Below are 19,502 nucleotides of genomic sequence, written 5' to 3'. Positions count from 1 at the left end.
AGGAATGACACTGCCGACATGCCTCATCAAGAAAGGGTGCAACGATGGCGTGCCTAGCAAACGTACCTAGTAACAATATCTGCGCAGCAGCAACATAGGCATCCCCACACACATTCGCAAAACATTACTGTGTGAACCTACGAATGAACAAGGAAGCACAAGTGGGACAAAGTTCTACAGCACCTGTTTGCAAATTCATCCTCATTTAATCTGAACCAACCCAAGGGAAGATAAACTCTTTTATACTTGAAAACATCAGGTGCAGCACATACCTCTATATACCTATTTCTGGCAGCAGTAGCTGCTTACTTGCAAAATGGAGAGTTCCATTCCTTTTTAAAAATCAGTCGTAAAGGCCTTGAAGAGGTAGGGGGAGGTAAAAGAATATTACTGAGTGATCCTGTAACAAGCTTGTGACTTAAAATTTATCCTTACTTGCCTCATGGGTCCACCTTTTTAGCCAATGTTTATTTCATTTCTGTTCTTGAAATGTAGTTGTCTTGGTTGTAATGCCTTCCTTATGAAGAGTTTGTAAGTTACATCATTTACAGACGGTGGAACCATATTTTCGGATAAACGGGGACAGTAGTCTTAAGCACTCCCACTTGTTTCTTGCCAAAGGTTGTTTTTCATATAGATCAGTCAATTGAGCTGCCATCTTTTTTCACAAAATCCTAAACATTTGCTGAAAGATCTGTACATTTTCTTGCTGTAAGAAGCTGTCATCTACTTTGTTGAACAAACGCTTTTATGCTACGAAAGACTCAGCAACTGCATGTAGACTTTTTTCCTAACCTACCTTGAATGGGGTTTACAAGGAGGATTGTAAACTGTAAACAAGCCTGCTCCATACGTTTGTGTGACATTATTATATGGATATAAAGGCAAGGAAAGCAGCTCGAGTTTAACCAACATTCGTTAAACAAGTTTTTATTTCCTGCAAGTAACCACTTAAGAAAGGGAATCAAATAACTTTACAGTCTATGATCAGTGTATGATCTACTATATATCCTACCGAAGGCAAGCACGGCCTGACATACTCGTTTGGCAGCTTATAGTAATGTAGATTTTGATGCAACACTCATCTTCTATTTGGGTGTATGGTGGAGGAGAGCTGTTTTCTTAGGTAAAATGCTTCCTTGTGCATTATGGATTTCAGGAGGTTTAATCAAAAGTTGCACACAACCATAACGCACATTTTGATGAAAAACCACTTGTAATATTCTAGACCCAACACTAAATGACACGGGTGCATAGCATGTGAATCTACAGCGAGGCAGGCTCCAACAGTCTGCTATATAAGTAAACTTTTCTTGTTCACTTTAGTGATTCTTGAAGCAGTACACCTGAGTACTCTTCCTTTATTTTGCCCACTTATGAATCCTGACACGCATCAACCAATGACTGATTCCGGACCGCAGCTGCATCCTGCCACTGTCGCGGAGGGGGATTGTGAGCGCTATGGACTGCGAGGACCAGCAGCCCTTCGGACCTCAGCTGCAGCCTCTCCCGCCGTGACTCCGCCCCTCCTCAGGACACTGATAACAGCTCGTGGCCCCCGCTTCGCGGGCGCCACACGCAGGACTCTTACCGCCACTTGCTGCTTCAGGGGATTGTGAGCGCTACGGACTGCGAGGACCAGCAGCCCTTCGGACCTCAGCTGCAGCCTCTTCCGCCGTGACTCCGCCCCTCCTCAGGACACTGATAACAGCTCTTACCGCCACTTGCTGCTTCAGGGGGATTGTGAGCGCTACGGACTGCGAGGACCAGCAGCCCTTCGGACCTCAGCTGCAGCCTCTTCTGCCGTGACTCCGCCCATCCCCAGGACTAACCCCAGGTGACTCTACACGCAGCGCGGGTCGCAGCCCGGGAGAAGCCCGGGACAAGGGCGGGACCGTTTGTGGCCGTTCGTGGCCAGTAGTGGACGGGACGGGCCACCCATCTAACCTCGGCACTCTCTGTGTGGTACAAGTGCCTGTATAGTTGTGAGTTCTTGTCGTACCCATGTCCCTTATTAGTTGTGTGCATTAGTTGTTACGTTTCATTAATGTTCATAAACCCAAAGTGACTATTGGTATCTGTAATATATTGTATCCGAAGGACCTTTGTTATTGCCACTGGCTGCGCTTATTGTACGCTTGTCACGTACGAAGATGACTTCCTTAAGGTCTGGAAGGAAGATTGTGCAGGTCAGTACAGGGGGCTGCGTATCAGGGACTCTCGATAATTTCATTACTAGAGCAGTCCGTGTCCTTGAACACGAGATCATTTTAACAGAAAAAAGACTGTCCTTAGAAATATCTGCAAAGAGATCGTCTCTTGGTAACATCATGGCAGCCGTTTCTCCTGAATGCAGGCAGCCTCAACCCGTTTCTGATCTGCTGCCTAGTACTGTGCAAGGGATGTTGGACACAACAACACATAGCACTTTGGAAATTATTCCTGATACTATAAACATTTTAGAACCCAGTCGCTCATCTGTAAATTCTAGTGTTATTCCCTCTTTGCCTCTTATTGAGCAGCCACGTAAAGTTATTTCGAGTATGGGTAGCAGGCCCCAGTCTACCAATGGGAAAAGAAAACGTGTGGGAGTGCTATCCAAGGGCAGACGTGCCAAAGTGCCCAAGTCGTTTAAACCTGCCAACCCATGTAACGATTCCCAATCCCATATGTCCCGTAGTACCCCTCCCGTTGTTGGGAGTCTTATGCCCAGCCAGCCCTCCCCTATTATGCCTAATGTCAACTCTCTGCCTACCGGCTTTTCTGAGTCCCTGGATCAATTGCTTAAATCTTTTTTCTTACCGCTATACGAGAGAGTCAAGCAACTCTCCACTTCCATTGGGAAACTGGAGAGTATTGTGCTCACAAACACGACTCTTTTGGAGAAAACCTTAGCGACTCCGTCAGGTTCTTAGATTTTACCACCTTCTGGCTTAGCTGTCAAAACAGGGATTGTTTCTAATGGTCCCACTTCCCCGGCTAGTGTATCTTCCTACCCACCTGCCCACAAAGATCATGTCGTGGAAGTTACTCATACGCCTGTTGGCGCTGTTATGTCCAATAAACCAGCTAGTAATGTTGTTATCAATAAGAGCAACAATACAACAGGGCAGACTCCTTCCCAGGGTGAAGGTCCATTTTTAAAACTTCCATGCATTAATCTTCCTCCTGAGTCCCTACCCTATACTGTTATATTGGCTGGTGTTCCAAGGCTCCCTCAGGTAAAGATTGAGTCCCACAGCGAGTTGAAGAATAAGGTGATTCACTGGCTAAATGGAAATAGGCCCTTGCCACCTAGACTAAGTGCGGAAATTTTGTCTGTACGTAGGGTGAGTTGGTTGGGTATAAAAGTAAAGAAAGTGGAGGGAGATTGCATAATCATTAACTTTCGGGGCCCTAGAGTGGTGAGTCATATAGGTTCCCATCCTAATACCTCGAGCGTTACTGGAATATACACCTTGGATCTGTCCTATTTCTTTTCTTTTGACTTTCGCGACACACGTTGCGATGTGTCTACTGGTTGGGAAAGGGTCACCAGGGGCTTTCGCTGTCCATCCAGATTGGATTTCCATCTCCCATTGTCCAATCACTTTGCCCCGTTGAGTAGTATGGAAGGGGTTGATTGACTGTCAACTAAGTCTACTAATTTGGGTTGTGTGAGTAAAATCGCTATTGGCCCTGGATGTTCTGCTAGTTCGGGGACCGTAAGTTGTAGCGGGCCCAGGGTGGTACACCAGGGTATGGGTGACACATATTCCAACACTGCACGTGTTTCTCTCATTGTGCCCCCTAGCAATTTTCATTCCTTTCTACCAGCATCAGAGTGTTTAGATAATCCCCAGGGCCCAAATCTTGTTAACCCCACACCCATTGAAACCGAGATGGTACCTCGTACTCGTATGTTGCATAATGATAGATCATTAATTTCACACACAGATCCTTGTCCCAACGAGCACGAGTGTTTGGAACCTGGCATCACTGTAAACCATTCTGCCGCACAGGGTTCTTTACCTGCCCATTTGTCAGCTGTTACAACTATTTCCCCCCTTCTTACATTGGCCTCGTGGAACATTGCCGGTCTAAGAAGCAAAATTGTAATGGAGGAGTGGTCTGCCTGGGCAAATAAACTCGACATCCTGGTCTTTCAGGAAACGTGGGCTGTGGATCCGATTTACTTTTCTGGTTATGTTAATTTTTATAAAGGGGCCTCTAGTGGGATAAGGGGCCGTCCTTCGGGTGGTCTCTGTATATGGGTGAGGCAAACCCTTAAGTATAGTCTCACCGAACTGGCCATTGATAGCCCCGACATTTTGATCATCTTGTTGCAACTTAATGATGATCCTGATATCTTGATTATAAATGTATATAATAGGGGCCTACCAGGCGGGCGAGGTACTAATACTTTTTTACAATTAGACGGGTTCTTGGAAACAGTCAACCCCTGCACAAATGTGATAATAGTGGGTGATCTAAATTGCTGTTTCGAACCTTTGTACACTGCTTGGGACTCACTTACACTGGAAGTGGACGCAAATTGGAATATTCCACCTCTTGACCTTCCCCCCCATCAAGAGGTGGACTGAATCTGCTATTCAGTGGATGAGCTTGTGTATGGGGCGTGGTTTTAGGGCAGCCAACGGACAGACCCTCTCTGACAAAAATGGCAAGGATACCTTTGCCGATGGTCGTCATTGTAGTGGAATCGATTATGCCCTAATTAAAGTGGAGTTTTGGTCCACTTTAAATGATATGGTGATTTTAGATCGCCCCGAGAGCGACCACAATCCTTTAGTTTTGAGTTTTCTGTTTTGCCCAGCTCGTAGAAGTGAACCATCCAAGATAGTTACTGCTGACGCCCTCCTAACTAATAATCAACGGAGAGTGCGCTGGGAAAAGGTTGCTATCGATAGTGCAGTACTCACCGAAATTAGCTCGAAAGTTTCATGTGCGTTGGAAGCCCTTCATTCTCTCCAGAGCCAAGAGGCTGTTGTTGGCGAGTCTACTCACATCCACGAAAATCTATTTTTAGGCCTCAAGGCTCTTTTTTCTAAACCCTGTAAGGTTAAGAAATCGTTCTTACCAAAGCAAAATCCTTGGTATAACAAAGCATGCCGTGAGTCTTATGGCAAACTGAAATCTGCCATCAAATCCAAAAATCAGGCCAATATCAGATTAGCCAGGAAAGACTACAGCAAGGCTAAAGTCTCGGCCAAACAAGATTGGGACAACGAACACTGGAATGACCTTTTGGTCGCTAGTAAACAAAGAAATTTGACTGTTTTGGCATATTGTGAAGTGGGGCAACTCTCCGAGTTCGCAGGTTCCCTCAAACCATGTTCTCCCCGAATCCTGGGTGTCGCATTTTGAGTGCCAGTTCTCGGATACTAATTTGGTTGAAGAGACTGCTTCTCCCATTTTACAGGACATGTCCATCTTTCAGAATCTCACATTCGATTGTAAAGAGGTCGAGATGGCTTTAACCAAGGTTCCTAGTGGCAAGGCACCGGGTATAGATTCTGTCCCCGCGGATCTTTTTAAATTTGACCATAGTAATTGGGTGCCCTATATAAGCTGTACTATGCCCCGTCCCATTTAATTGGGGTCTACTCTTGTCCACAGTTTCCCAATTGTTCCTTTCTTTTTAGATTAGATCTCCAACGTACCCAAGTTTTCTCATCGTCCTGTTACTTCCCTGTCATTAAGAAATCATCCCCGTTCTTTCTGTGAAACAGGTAATTTCGCTTTCCCTTTATCCTTTCTTTTTCACTACCTTTAATTCAATTCTGTGGGTCCTATAAATCTTTCTTTCTTCTCCCCTTTTTGCACAGAGGTATATTTTTTAAAAAAACCTTCGTAGCCATAGTCCTGATGATGACCTCAACGAAAGGAGGTTGAAACGCCGTCGACCTGCCAACGCTAATTGCGGCTTTTCAAAGGGCCAATCAAGACCGGATTAATATTGTTATAAGTGCAAATTTCTATGTGACTTCTGTTCGACCCTTTTGATTGGATTCAATTGTTCTCTCGCCGTTCCGCGTTGTCATTTTAAACACTTATGTCACTGCGCCGTTCACTTTTTCACTTCACTACCAGTGCACATATGATTGTTATGGTTACTGTAAATTGGACATACCTACTGTGCCTCTAATTACAAATAACAATTTTCATATTTCTTTGGTCTCCCTTGTCCCCTTTTGTTGTTTTTGATTAATTCTCATGTTTAATAGTCCCTTTTCATGATGTTCTAGTTGAGACATTGTTTTTTGATATCATATCTACCCGGTCTCAACTGGGTTAACTGGTTTGCTCCTGTTTTTTTCTTTCTATATTGCATTCATGGCAACTGCTATAGCCAAAGGGGCTGTCATCCCTGAATCCTGGAAGGGCGCCGAGATACTGCCCATCTTTAAGAAGGGTGATCGCTCGTGCCCGGGGAATTACCGCCCGATTAGTTTAATTGATTCCGTTCAAAAAATTATTGCCAGGATGTTCCTGGCAAGAATTCAGTCATGGATTGAGCAGGAGGATATCATCTCGCCTCTGCAGGCCGGGTTTAGACCCTGTACTAGTACCATCGATCAGGCGTTCAAGTTCCAACTGATCGTCTGGAAAATGGTCTATCTTTGTGGCGGTACTTTGTACGCCGCTTTTGTTGACCTCCGGTCATCCTTTGACTTAGTCAATAGGACTAAACTTTGGGGGGCTCTAGCGGAGTTAGGGATGCCCGCTGACCTTTTGAACATTGTCATTAGGTTGCATGACAATAACTTTGCACAAGTACGATGGGGAAATCAAGGGCAGGTCACCGATAGATTCAAAGTTAATAGGGGTGTTAGGCAAGGGTGCGTCCTTGCGCCTACTCTTTTTCTGTTATTCATTAATAGAGTTGTGCAGTACTTTTCATCTACAGCCACTGACGCCCCCACGCTGGGTGGTATAAAAATCCCACTACTCATGTTTGCCGACGACACCCTACTACTATCCCAGACTCAGTCTGGGTTACAGGCGGCTTTGAACGTATTTGCCAACTTTTGTTCCGACTTCGACCTGCTAGTTAACGTCTCAAAAACTAAGTACATGGTCTTTAACAAAGGGAAAAGTGTGAAAGGTCATGTTACTATGAATAATGATTTACTTGAACGTGCCAACGTTATGACTTATCTGGGGGTTGTTTTCGAAAACAAGTTGAATTGGAGGCTACAAATAGATGTCCTATCACTCAAATTTGCCCAGCTTTCTGGGTGCTTGGTTAAAGAACAGAAACAGTCCCAGATGAAAATGAAAGGTCCTGCTATTAAAATATATAATGCCAGGATTAATTCTGCGATCCTCTATGGCGCAGAACTCTGGGGTTTTGCTGATCTTTCCCCTTTGGTCAAGGCACAATACAAATCTTTGAGGATCCTTACGGGTCTCCCCTGTTCAAGTCCAGTGAAACCGCTTCTGCTGGATCTTGGTGGTTGTTCTTTTGAAGATATTGCCAGGTTTAAACCATTGGCTTTTTGGAGGAGACTATGGACCGTACCGGAATTAGGCCCCTATGCAAAGGCATTTTTGGATGTTCGCTCTATTCTGTGCGCCGGTAACATTCTGTGGTTTAAGCAAGTTAGTCTGCTATTGGAATCCATGGGCCTGGGAATTCTTTGGACTGACCCTGCTAATAACCCTTTCCCTCCTAAAAAAACTCTTTAACCCCTTCGCTGCGGCGGGAATTCCGCCGCAGCGCTGGGGGGTGCGGGGGGGCAGCGCGGTGGCGCTGTGCTCATGACGGAGCCACTCCGTCATGAGCCACGGTTGAGCTGTGCTCATGACGGAGCGGTTCCGTCATGACTCCGCCCAGTTGCGCTGTCCCCCCGCACAGGCGGGGAAACAGCGCCGCGTGGGCGGAGCGGCCGCCAACGGTCGTGGCATGACTGATCCGCTCCGTCATGAGCACACGGCAACCGTGGCTCATGACGGAGCGGTTCCGTCATGAGCGGGGAAGGGGTTAAAAGCCTTTACTGGTCTATGGTACTTCAGAAACAACTATCCCTAGTTTCAGCAGAGTCTTTGACAGGCAGGTTTCTTGTGCAGAAAAAAGTCCCACTCTTAGAAGCCTATTGGAACATTATTACCAGGCCCAGTGACAGGAAACTTTATCATCAACTGAGGGTTGGCACCCTACCCACCAAACTGTTTACTAAAATAGGGAAGGGTGAGGTTTGTGACTCCTGTCGCTGGTGTAAAGACTGTGCTGAATCTGTGGGTCATATATTTTTTGTCTGCCCGGCCTATGCAGCCCCCCGGGCTAAATGGCTCAAACCTATATGTCGTACTTTGGGCACTAGACTGGGGCTTGAGGCTTTAAAAATTTTAAGTTCTGATACTGGTGAATGTATCGTAGTTGCCGTGGCCAAATTCCTGGGTTGGGCTTGGATTATTAGAAATAGGAATCATTAGATACCAGTGTTGTGTTTAATCATGATCTTATTTCTTCTGTGTCATTTTGGAACCGTTTTTATCTCTTATCTTGTATGTAATGCTTATTTTTACATTGTAATGTCTTTTTATGATGAAATTGATCGATAATAAAGACTAATGAAATGCTAAATGAATCCTGTTCTGGTTATTTGTGACATAGGCTTGTATGTGGGCGGGAAGTAGAACTAAAGCTTTGGAAACCACGGGCAAGGCCTGCACGAGGGTGGGTACTTTGTGTACAGGTGGGGTTACATTTCTCACAGATTTATCTCTTAATCATACATGTGCTGATTAAAGGCAGTTTACCTCGCAATCTGATGCTGGCTACCCATGTGTAGGGAGTGAGGGGGCTTTAAATGCTAGCAGCTCAGTAGTCTCCACTTTGAGTAAACAAATGTTTTATGGTATCTTAATCTTTAAGTGCTCCTTAACTCATGTTTTTTCCCCTTTTTCCCCCCACCATAGAACAACCTGAGTAATCCTCCAACACCCCCATCTTCTCTTCCTCCTACCCCACCCCCATCTGTACAGCAGAAAATGGTCAATGGTGTGACCCCTGAAGACTTAAGGGAGCGGCACAAGGACTCAGATTCTGATGCATCCAGGGAAGCTGAGAGTCATAAGGGTAACTGACTTTTTTGAAGAGATGTGCTGTCAATGCCCTGTAGCGAGGCCTCACTGGAGTGAACAGGTGCACTTGATAACAGGGCAATCCGTAGGGTGAAGGCACTTGTGTGTTTGGCAAGAGGTGTTCACTTAATACAAACAAAGCATCTGCCAGGATTGAACATTGGATACCGGTGAAGGAACTAGTCTGCCTCTCATGTAGCATTAAATACTATATCTTGTTAGAGATCATGGGTGCTATGGAAATGACATTGTGAATGAGAAGATAGCCCTTTAGAAAAGGGTCCACAGAGAAGGGACTTAAAACCATGCAACCTTGCAATGTAAAGTACATGACAAGAATGCCTAATTGTGAGTAGAGGACAGCACCCAGGGTTCAAGAATCTCTATTGTTTGATATGAGGCATAGCATATGCAGGGCAGCGAGTCCTCCCTCTGGGCAAAAGACAAAGTATGAGTGAGCAGAAATACCTGTGATACTGGTTAAATGGCCAAGGAAAATGCAGGGCAAGAATGCATCTTTATGAACAGATACAAATATTTAGGGAAAAAGGATGTACTGCTTGAGGGAGTGGCATTGCAAACGTGCAGGGGAAAAATGCCTCCTACATAGAGGTCTGGATACCGGAATCTGTGGGGATGTTCCTGAAGTAGGATGGAGATCAGATAGGCTACAAGTGGGCAGGGGATAGCATAAGAAAATAGGATTTGTGCAAGAGGAATATGCATCCATGATTGCAGCTGCCTCCCAGTGAATCCGTATCTCGATACTCTTATTCAACAACACCTTCCTCGGAGTGCATTTGTGGGACTGATTTTATGTTGATTGCAGTTTTAAAAAATGCTAGCATATTTTCATAAACAGCATTTTCAGTAGCTGAGCCTGTACTTATACCTTGAAATCTGGGGTACTTAACACAGGGTATTTTTCATCCCTTGCCAGTAAGTCTTTCTTCAAGACATTTCTGCATTATACTTCTGAAGTGAAATATGCAATCTGGATCAGTTTGGCATCCTGCCTCACTTTGCCTCCTCATGCTTACCTTTACACAGATAATGCAGAAATGTTTCTATTTTGGTAAAAACCCTTCTGTTGCATGTACTGAAGGCTCGGCCACATGAGCACAACCCACCCATCATCTTTTCTCAGCCAGCAATCTCCAGCACCTTAGCTTTGATGTAGCTAGCCCGTACTCAGTCCATAAGATGGTTCACATTATAATAATCCATCTGCCATGTTCTGCTTAGTCTTTAAGATGCACCACATTACCAAAATCTTTTTTCATTCTTTGCTGTGTCCCAAATATTCACCACTTTTCCATGTCCCACCAGCTATTCTCCATTTCTGCTGCAAATAGTTGTATTAAGGGTAACACAGACTAACTTCATGTGGGAGTGTGGCAGGTTTCAGTAGGATAAAACTGGTAACTATAGGTCTCTAGACATATATCTTTTGACATCTGCTTACACAGTTGTCTAGTCCTCAAATAGCATTCATGTTTTCCCATTGCATTGACACTCTAAAGCAAATGAAACTACCATGAGCTGTATATAAGATTCCTTCTGATTCCATGTGTTTTCCTTTTAGTCATCTGTGGCTCTGAAGTGAAGAAGTTGGACCTGTTGGCAGCACTACCTACTCCACCACACAACCAAACGGAGGATGTCAGGTACATGATCTTTATAACTGATGGGATGCCTATTTCATTTGCGGTGTATGCCCTGTTGGTTGTTTTGCCGATGTGTAGGTGTGAAAAGTGGAAAAATCTTGAGATTTTGTATCCTAAGATGGGTTGGGTAGATGGTCTTTTTTTTTAGTTCTCCTAACCCAGTATCTGGTCTGTATTTGCCAGTATTAATTACTTAAACCTTGAAAGTGAATAAGCACTGGTAGGTCTGGGCTGTCAGCATTGGCTTTTTCGTTTTGATGAGAAATGACTGTCAGCCTTTGCCAATTATTTATTGTTTGATGGTAATCATTAACTGTTCTGTACCTCGAAAGAGTTTCTGATTATAACTAAGTCAAAGAAAGGTACAGTTGAGCTTTGTGCAAATGTGTGTCTGATAGAGATTTCTGACCACAGATTCCTCACCTTTCCAATATTTCCCCAGGCATCAGATTGGATCCAGAAACTTTGAGGCAGTGCCTCTGCACGCTGGTAGGTGGCTCTGTGCGGCTCCGCACTGGTGTCATTCTGATTCACAAATGACGTGGCAAACAATATAGGTGCTACTCCCGCATGTTGACATCTGTTAATTCCTTTCCGTACCACCGAATGCTTCAAGACTACTTTCCATCCACAAATTCTAAACCAAACCAGTGTGAAAGAGACAATATCAGCTCCAAGATGACAGGTTTAAAACCTCGTAAGGACTGTCGCAAGCAAATGTCTATGACAGGCCCCCATTAGGTTTTTCTGTGGTGCCTGGGGTTGACTCGCGCCTCTAAAGCCTGCTGTTACTGAACGTCGGTGCATCGGAAGTTCCCATATTGGGGCCAGTCCAAGACCAAAGGTTGGTCTCTGTCCCGGTGCAGAAGTCAGTTCCAAGGTCGGTTGCCATCACGATAACATTTTGGGATAAGTTAAAGAAAAAGCTTAGAAATCCAAGTGGGACTCTGCCCATTCCTGTCTCTCTTGTATTCCTATGAAGGCAGGAGGGCATCATCGTGCCTCTCGATTGCTCTACCGAAGTTGGTCTATCACAGAGCCGATTGCGAAACTTGCCCCAAAACAACCTGATTCTGAGGCAGATCCAAGAGTTCTGCAAGGCCATGCTCTGACACCCACTGGGGCACCTACAGACAGACTGAGCCGAAAGGCCCTCCACCTGGGATACCCTTGGCACCCATTGGAACTTTAGAACCCACCACCGGGTACCTACCAATTCCTTTGCTGACTCCGAAGCCACTTTCCCCGCCGTCCCGAGGAACATAAACGCCGATACAGACTCAGTGGAAACCGGAGGACAAGGCACCACCCATTGTGCTCTGCGGCTTATTTGGCACCGTCCTGAGCTTGACTGAGTCCGCACTGTGCCCATCTAGCCGTATCCTTTTCCTGCTCCAGCTGAGCCTCTCAGCATCCCAGTTCTGCGGGACAGACTGACATTGAGTATGATGCAGGAAACCAGCTTTGAGCAACCCTACCATGAATTGGTAGGAGGACCTCCAGGATGCAAGTGGCCTCAACATCTCTCCTGATACTGGCCTAGTATCCCCTCCACGCTGCTGAGGAAAGTGCCGCCTTCTCAGCAGTCATGTGGACAGTGGTAGAGGTTCTCCACCTCCAGCCCCATATCCTTCAATAAATCAGCATTTGTAGAGCAGGCACTGTCAACCCTAGGGGTATCTGGGTGCTGGGGTGCTAGGTCTTCGTTGAAAAACCAGGTCTTTAGGAAACGGTGGGTAGAGGGAAGGAACGAGCAGAAAAATCAACACAGAGGACAGAAAAACGAGCGAGCAGAAAAGGCAAAACAGAGCAGAGGAGGGCAAAACAGGGTAGAAAAACGAGCGAAAAAGGTGAAACGGAGGGCTACAAAACGAGCAAGCAGAAAAGCGAATACAAGATCAGAACAATGAGCAGAGAAGGCCAAACAGAGGGCAGGCAGAAAAGGCGAAACCAAGCAATAAACAAGCTGAGGAGGCACAAACAGATGGCAGGAGGTAGATTGGCGACAGAGGGTAGCAGACAGTGGGCAAATTGGATCAGGAGAACTGTTGTTGGGGAGCTGGCACAGGGACCTGTTAAACGGGGTCGCGAGGTGGCCTCCATTAAGGAGGTCCTGGGGGGAAGACGGGGAGCTGGTTGGCAGGAGGAGGGGAAGCAGCAGGAAGTGGAAAGAAACAAGCAGAAAAAGCAAAACAGCAGAAAAACTAGTGGAAATGCAAAACGGAGGGCAGATAAATGAGCAGAAAAGGGCAAAACAGAAGGCAGAAAAAATTAGCGGAAAAGGCCAAACGGGCAGAAAAGCGAGTAGAAGAGGCAAAACGGAGGGCAGAAAAAAAAGCAGGAAAGGCAAAACCGACGGTAGAAAAAGGAGCAGGAAAGGCAAAACAGAAGGCAGAAAAAGACAAAACAGCAGAAAACCTAGCAGAGGAGGCACAAACAGGGCAGCAGGTAGAAAGGCAGCACAAGGTAGCAGACTGTGGGAAAACTGGACAGTACAACTGTCGTAGGGGGAACTGGCATGAGGACCTGCTCCTTGAAGCTCAAAACTAATGTGTTAACTGAAGTTCTCCAACCAAGGCAGGCTAATACTGAGCCCTTGTTGCGCTTTAATGAGGTCCTCACCAGCCACATTTTAGGGACGTGGGCCAAGCATTGTTCTGGTACCTGAGTGAATAGCTAGATTGTCCAGCCCCATTGCCCTGCCTGCCCCGGCGACCCTTCCTTTCTTGCTCACCATCTTTCTCTGGAAGGCTTAGTGGTGCAAGCTTTCACCAGCTGGACAAACCTGAATGCCTTCCTGACTGCTGCCTCTGGTTAGGGAGTCTGAGGGTTGAGACTTTTAGGAAGAGGTTATTTTCTTTCACTCTGGTCAGTAAATGCCAGCTTCCTTTTGGCTGCTATTCCTTTGCTCTGTGAGACTTACTTGCTCAAGTTATCTCAGGGGTCCCAGAAGGTCTTGGTTCCATAATGATCCAAGCTATACAAGATGGCTGTGATGCTGCAGTTTACTATCCATTGTGGCCTATATACCACAGATTTCATTGATTGAGCCATTAGCATTATCTTCGCTATCCGTCGCCATGCCTGGTTGAGTTATACAGGTTTTTTCGGCAATGTACAGACATCCCTTATGGACATGCCCTTTGATGGGACTCACCTAAAGGGGATAAAGCACATTCTGCCCTGAAGCATTTAAAAGAAAACGGGGCCACAACACACTCCTTGGGCTTGTCTGCCCCCACCAACCACGCTAACCTTTTTAACACTTCTCTGGCAGGTTCTTCTCATAAAGACAACTACTTCTGCCTCAGCAGGGTTTCCTGCCCATTTCATGGCCCAGCCGTGGCAACCACAGTCGGGAACAGTGTGCTAGTCAGTCTACTCTCTATTCTCCCCCTCTCCTCAACACACCTCCTTTGTGGCCCAACCTGCCAACCTCCTTTAGCATGCCCTTAGTCGAGCACAGCCACCCTGTTGAAAGTGGGATCCTATGATTTTTTTCCAGGCTAGCAGGACTTACAATTGGACGTGTGCTGAAGGGGTATGCTCTACCCTTCCTGGTTGCTCTGCTGCAACTTCCACGATCCTCGGAATGACTGACAGAGGACCATCGTGGCAGGAAGTGCAATCCCGCTTGGCCAAAGGGGCATTTAGAAGGGTGCCTGCATCAGAAGTGGGTTGTGTGACTCCTGGTACTTCCTGATGCCAAAGAAGGACAGAAGCCTTTGTCCCATTTTAGACCTGTGCCCTCTCAATGCCCTCCTTTGGGAGGACATATTCACTTTAGCCTGGGTCCTGGCTTCCCTCAAACCTGGAAAAATTGTAGTGTTGGATCTGCAGGGTGCTCATTTTCACATCCTTGTCCTGCGGGCCACAGGTGTCTTCTGCGGTTCATTGTGGGACAGGAACATTTTGTGTGCTGTGCTCCCATTTAGTCTCATCTGTACCCTTTGGGTGTTCTCCAAAGCGATAGCGGTGGTGGCAGCACATCTTTGGAGGTCAGGGAACCCAGTGTTCTCCTACCTCAAGAGAGTGCTGCGGAAGACTCGCTCACACCAGTCAGTCGACACTCACCGTCAGACGACTGCAAGCTATCCCTCACCCTTGGGGTTCACTATCAAGTCACACAAGCCGCCTCCTCAGGCGCTCCCTTTCATCAGGGCCTTTCTGGGTATAGTTGTGTGCATCTTTCCCGGAAAGGAGAGTCAAGGACATTCTGGCTATAATCCTGATATTTCAACTTCTGTCCTGGTTTTCCATGAAGTAGACTCTGAGGCTTCTGGGACTGATGGCCTCCTGAATCCTGTTGGTCAAGGGCGCCAGGTGACTTGACCTGAAGTCTCAGTGGGCCCAGCATCAAGGGGATCTCTCCAACAATGTTCAGATCTCTCTAGAAACTGCTAAAGATCTGCAGTGGTGTTTATTCAACCACAGTTTAGGTGGTGGATTCTAGGTTGTGGTGGCCTCCCATGTGAAGTGGAGATCAGAAGTCTCTGGTCTGCGTCTCCACACAAACCTTCTAGTGTGGAGAGCCATCCACTTGACGTTGAAGGCACTCCTGCCCTCCATCAATGGAACGCTGGTGCAAGTTCTTACAGACAACGCCATTGCCATGTGGAAATGCAACCAACAGGGTGGGGATGAGTCGTGGAGCCTGTTGCCAGGAGGCTTTTCTCTCTTCAGTGGGCTAGATCATCTAGGAATTTCCTTGTGGTGAACCACCTGGTGGAATCTTTGAATACCATAATAGACAAACTAAGCCATCAATGCGTATCAGATAATGAGTGGCATTTCCACCCGAAGGTGGTTCGTGGTCTCTTCCAGGCATGGGGAGAGTCGTGGCTCAATCTCTTTGCCTCTGCTGAGAACGCAGTCTCAGAAGTTCTGAGCGTTGGCGTTTTCAAGGTGTCTCTCTGACTCATTCGGCTTACTTCGGGACTACCTTCCCTCCAAATGCTCTCCTACCCTGAGTTCTGGGCCAGGAAAGACTGGCCCAATTCATCATAGTGGCCCTGGTTTGGGCACAGAAAGCATGGTATTTATAGATCTTGGAAATGAGTATCTGTCCTTCGATCAGGCTGCCCTTCTGGGAGACTCAGCTGTTGCAGCAACAAGGCAGGTACTTAGGCCCGTTCCTCTGCATTCTCCCCCTTCATGCTTGGAGATTAAGCATCGACAGCTGAACACCTCTGACCATTCTCCGGAGGTGGTTGATATCTTAGCAGTCCGTCATCCCTCGACAACAACTGTGTGGTCTGATATTTTATGTTCTGGTGTGGCAGGTGGCATGTAGACTCCCTCCAGGCCAAATTGTCCAATGTTTTGTTTTTCTCTCCCTTTCCCGGCAAGGCTTTTTTTAGACACAGCCAAATGATTCCTTTCAGCTCTTTTAGCCTTGTATTTAAACCACCTGCTGTGATGCGTAGTTTTAAAGGACTCCAACATTTTTTCCTCCTTTCCCTTTGACTCCGTGGGATCTTAACCTGGTTCTCATATACTTAGTGTATACTGCCGTTAACTTATACCCAGTCCTTTTTGACAGTGTTCCTCATTACCATAACATGGGTGCCACAGGTAAGTGAGCTCCAAACTCAGTCAACCTCCCATGCACCACCTTCTTCCTAGGCAAACTGGTTCTGTTGACTAGGGCATCCTTTCTACTCAAATTAGTGACGTCGGTCTAAACATCACCTATCTGAGAGAGACATCTAGACGCATATTCCTTTAACTTAGAATATCGCCAGGCGTCAGACTGGATCCGGAGTTTTTTTTTTTGCTGCAGCAGCAGCACCTCTGCACGCCAGGGGACGTCACCACACGACCCGCCCTGATGTCGTCCACCTATGTGATGTCAGCGAGGTCATATAAATCCCTCCCGGCGCACTGATGTCGGTTTCCTTCTTTTCTGCGCGCAACGCGGATCCGGAGTGAGCGGTTCCTCCGACCTGTTTTCAGGCCCTTTTTTGACCCTTTGCTTCTGGAACAGTTTGCGATGCCCTCGGGCTTTAAATCCTGTACTTGCTGTTCGCGGCAAAGGTCCGCGACCGACCCGCATCTTATCTGTATGTGGTGTCTGGGCGAGCACCACGACTCCACGGACTGCGACGCCTGTCAACGCCTCAAGTCGAAGTCCCGGCGGGAGCGCCAGATGAAGCTTCTTTCGGCACGGCTGTCCCGGTCGGAGTCGTCTGGTCCCACGGCCTCTTCAAAGCAGTTCTGCCGTCAATCGCCCTCTGGGGCCCGGGGCCGTCGTTCACCACTTCTTGGTAAGTTGCGGCGCATGTCGCCGAGGTCCTCCACCTCACTTTCATCTGTTGTCAGGGGCACTGGTTTCCGGATCATTCCGGACGTGCGCCCCTGACAATCGTCCTCCCTCTATCCGACCTATCTGGGTGCGGGAGCGACTCGGGCCCAAATGGAGGATTATGCCACGGCTTTGCCGGCCTCCCTTGGGTCCTCTCACGTCCCTAGGGCGTCCTCGGGGCCTCCGCCAGCTGTGGGGGTCCCTGACGGACTCGCTGGTGGGTTCGCCCCCGGCATCAAATGAGCCCTTGCCCTCCAGGGATGTCGGAGATGTGGTATCATCAGGGAGCAGTCCGGCTGGGTCCCCCTCTACGACCCATTGCACCCCTGCAGTGCCGCTTAGTCCCGTGGGGCTCCCTGTGGCGTCGCAGGTGGTTGCTGGTGCTCAAAGCCTCGCTTTGTGCACGCCTCGGCCTACTGGGCAGGTGGCCGCCTGTCCGGAGCCGGGGTTGGCGCCGTAGACTCGCCTCCCCAGCTCTGACTCCGCTTCTTTCTCCGGAGTCGGAGCCAGTTGAGGCTGAGGCGGCGCCGGTGCAGCGCCATAGGCTTGCCTCCCCTGCTCCGGCGCCGCCTTCTTCGGAAAGAGGTATTGTCGCCTCCCCGGCTCTGCCTCCGCTTCTTCCTTCGGAGTCGAAGCCGGTTCTGGTTGAGGCCGAGTCGGCGCCGGAAGGCTTGCATCCCCGGCTCAGGCACCTTCTCCTTCTTCGGAAGGGGAGCTTATTGTGGATTCAGCGCTGGACGGAGCCGACTCGACGCCGGAAGGAGTCGAGTCTGCGCCGGGCGAAGCTCGATCCACTCCGACTAAAGTAGTTTTGGCGCCGCACAGACGCCGGGTTGTGTACTCTTCTCCAGAAGCGTCCGGAGACAGTTTGGCGTCGTCCTCACGCCCGTCGACGCCGGATGTATACTTGCCTGTGCCTCCCTTACAGTATGTGGATCCGGCAGGATCCCCACCTCCTCAAGAGCACCAAGCAGGGTCCTTGCCTCCTCAAGAGCCTCATCAGGACCCCCATTCGTCAATGGGGCTCCCCTCAGTTGGGCATTGGTTGCACCCTCACTGTCTTGGGAGGGTTAGCTTACAGTCCTCACCTACTGATGAGCTACTATCCCCTCCTCAGAGGGCTACCGAGGCTGGTGCAGCTTTTCTCAGAGTGGTCTCTGTGGCCACTCGGATTTTGAACACGCAACCCCATTCGGCGCCCTTGTCTGTGGACCCTTTACTTGATGTCCTTCACCGTGGGTCAGGGAATGTGGAGCCGCTTCTGCCCTTTGAAGCTTCTCTTTATGTTACCTTTTGGGTACCTGGGTTCGGCTTCATCCCAGGAGTCCAGATGGCTTGAGTCATGGGGTTGGAACATCTTTGCCTCCACTAGTGCTGCACTACGGTGTGAGAAAGTGCCATCTTTCTTGCATGGTATGCCCCCACTTTTTGCTGAATTGCTGACTGTACTTTGACTGAGTGTGCCTTGGGCTCCTGCTAATCAGGTGCCCAGGGCCTATGTTCCTTCCCTAAAAACCCAGAACCCAAATTGGCAAACCCTGGCCACATGTCAGCCCCTGGTAAATGGTACCCAGGGCCTTGTGACCAGGGAAGGCCTCTAAGGGCTGCAGCACTTACTGTGCCACCCTTAGAGGTCCTGTACCCTGACACAAGCACACTGCCCTTGCAGGCTGAGTGACTGGGTACAAGACCAAACACAGAGTCGACATGGCACACAGCTGGGTGCCCTATGCCAGTGGTGTGGGCACAGGAGCATAAGCCCTGTGCCCCTACAGTACCCAGGTCCATTCCTGGGCACTGTAAGTGCAGCGCTGGCATTCAAGAGTATATGGTGCTGGGAGCTCGTCAAACACGAACTCCACAGCACCATAAGGGCAACACTGAAGACTGAGAAGTTTGTTATCAAACTTCTCAGCACATTAAACCCGCACTGATGCCAGTGTGGGATTTAATGTAAAATGCACAACAGAGGACATCTTAGAGATGACCCCTGAAACCTAACCTACAATCCACGTCAGGTCGGGGAGGCTGCCACACAGCAGACATGTTGCTGGACCCCTGGGTAGGAAAGCCAATGTCCTAGCGGATTCCCTCAGCAGGTCAACAATATCCAATCACGAGTGGGAGTTACATCAACCAACTTTAAACAGAGTCTTTCGAGAGTTGGGCCACCCCGATAGAGACCTGTTTGCGACCAGCCAGAATCGCAAATGCCCATCCTTTGCAAGTTGGGTTCCCCACAACGACTCGTGCGGGAATGCGTTTTCGATGAATTGGTCGCAGATATATGCCTACGCCTTTCCTCCGATTCCGTTGGTTCCACGAGTTCTCCGCAAGATCAAAAAACAACCTTGCCGCATGATACTCATTGCTCCCAGATGGCCTTGCCAATACTGGTTCACCGAACTTCTCCTCCTCTCGGAGTGCGATCTCATTCCGTT

At 48.1% G+C, this 19,502-nt stretch overlaps 1 protein-coding gene across 7 annotated transcripts in view; it reads left to right on the top strand.

Moving 5' to 3' along the window:
- Window positions 1-19,502, top strand: part of KMT2D (lysine methyltransferase 2D) — a 1,389,531-nt gene that overhangs the window by 1,186,358 nt on the left and 183,671 nt on the right. For all 7 annotated transcript variants that reach the window (XM_085600422.1, XM_085600421.1, XM_085600420.1 and 4 more), the window contains 2 exons: window positions 8,926-9,085; window positions 10,676-10,757. In XM_085600422.1, coding sequence (XP_085456548.1) covers window positions 8,926-9,085; window positions 10,676-10,757 — 242 coding nt within the window. The remainder of the gene's footprint in view (window positions 1-8,925; window positions 9,086-10,675; window positions 10,758-19,502) is intronic.

This window comes from Triturus cristatus, chromosome 4_2 (genome assembly GCF_964204655.1).
Source record: "Triturus cristatus chromosome 4_2, aTriCri1.1, whole genome shotgun sequence".
NCBI lineage: Eukaryota > Metazoa > Chordata > Amphibia > Caudata > Salamandridae > Triturus > Triturus cristatus.
This window is presented reverse-complemented; position numbering and strand designations above follow the sequence as displayed.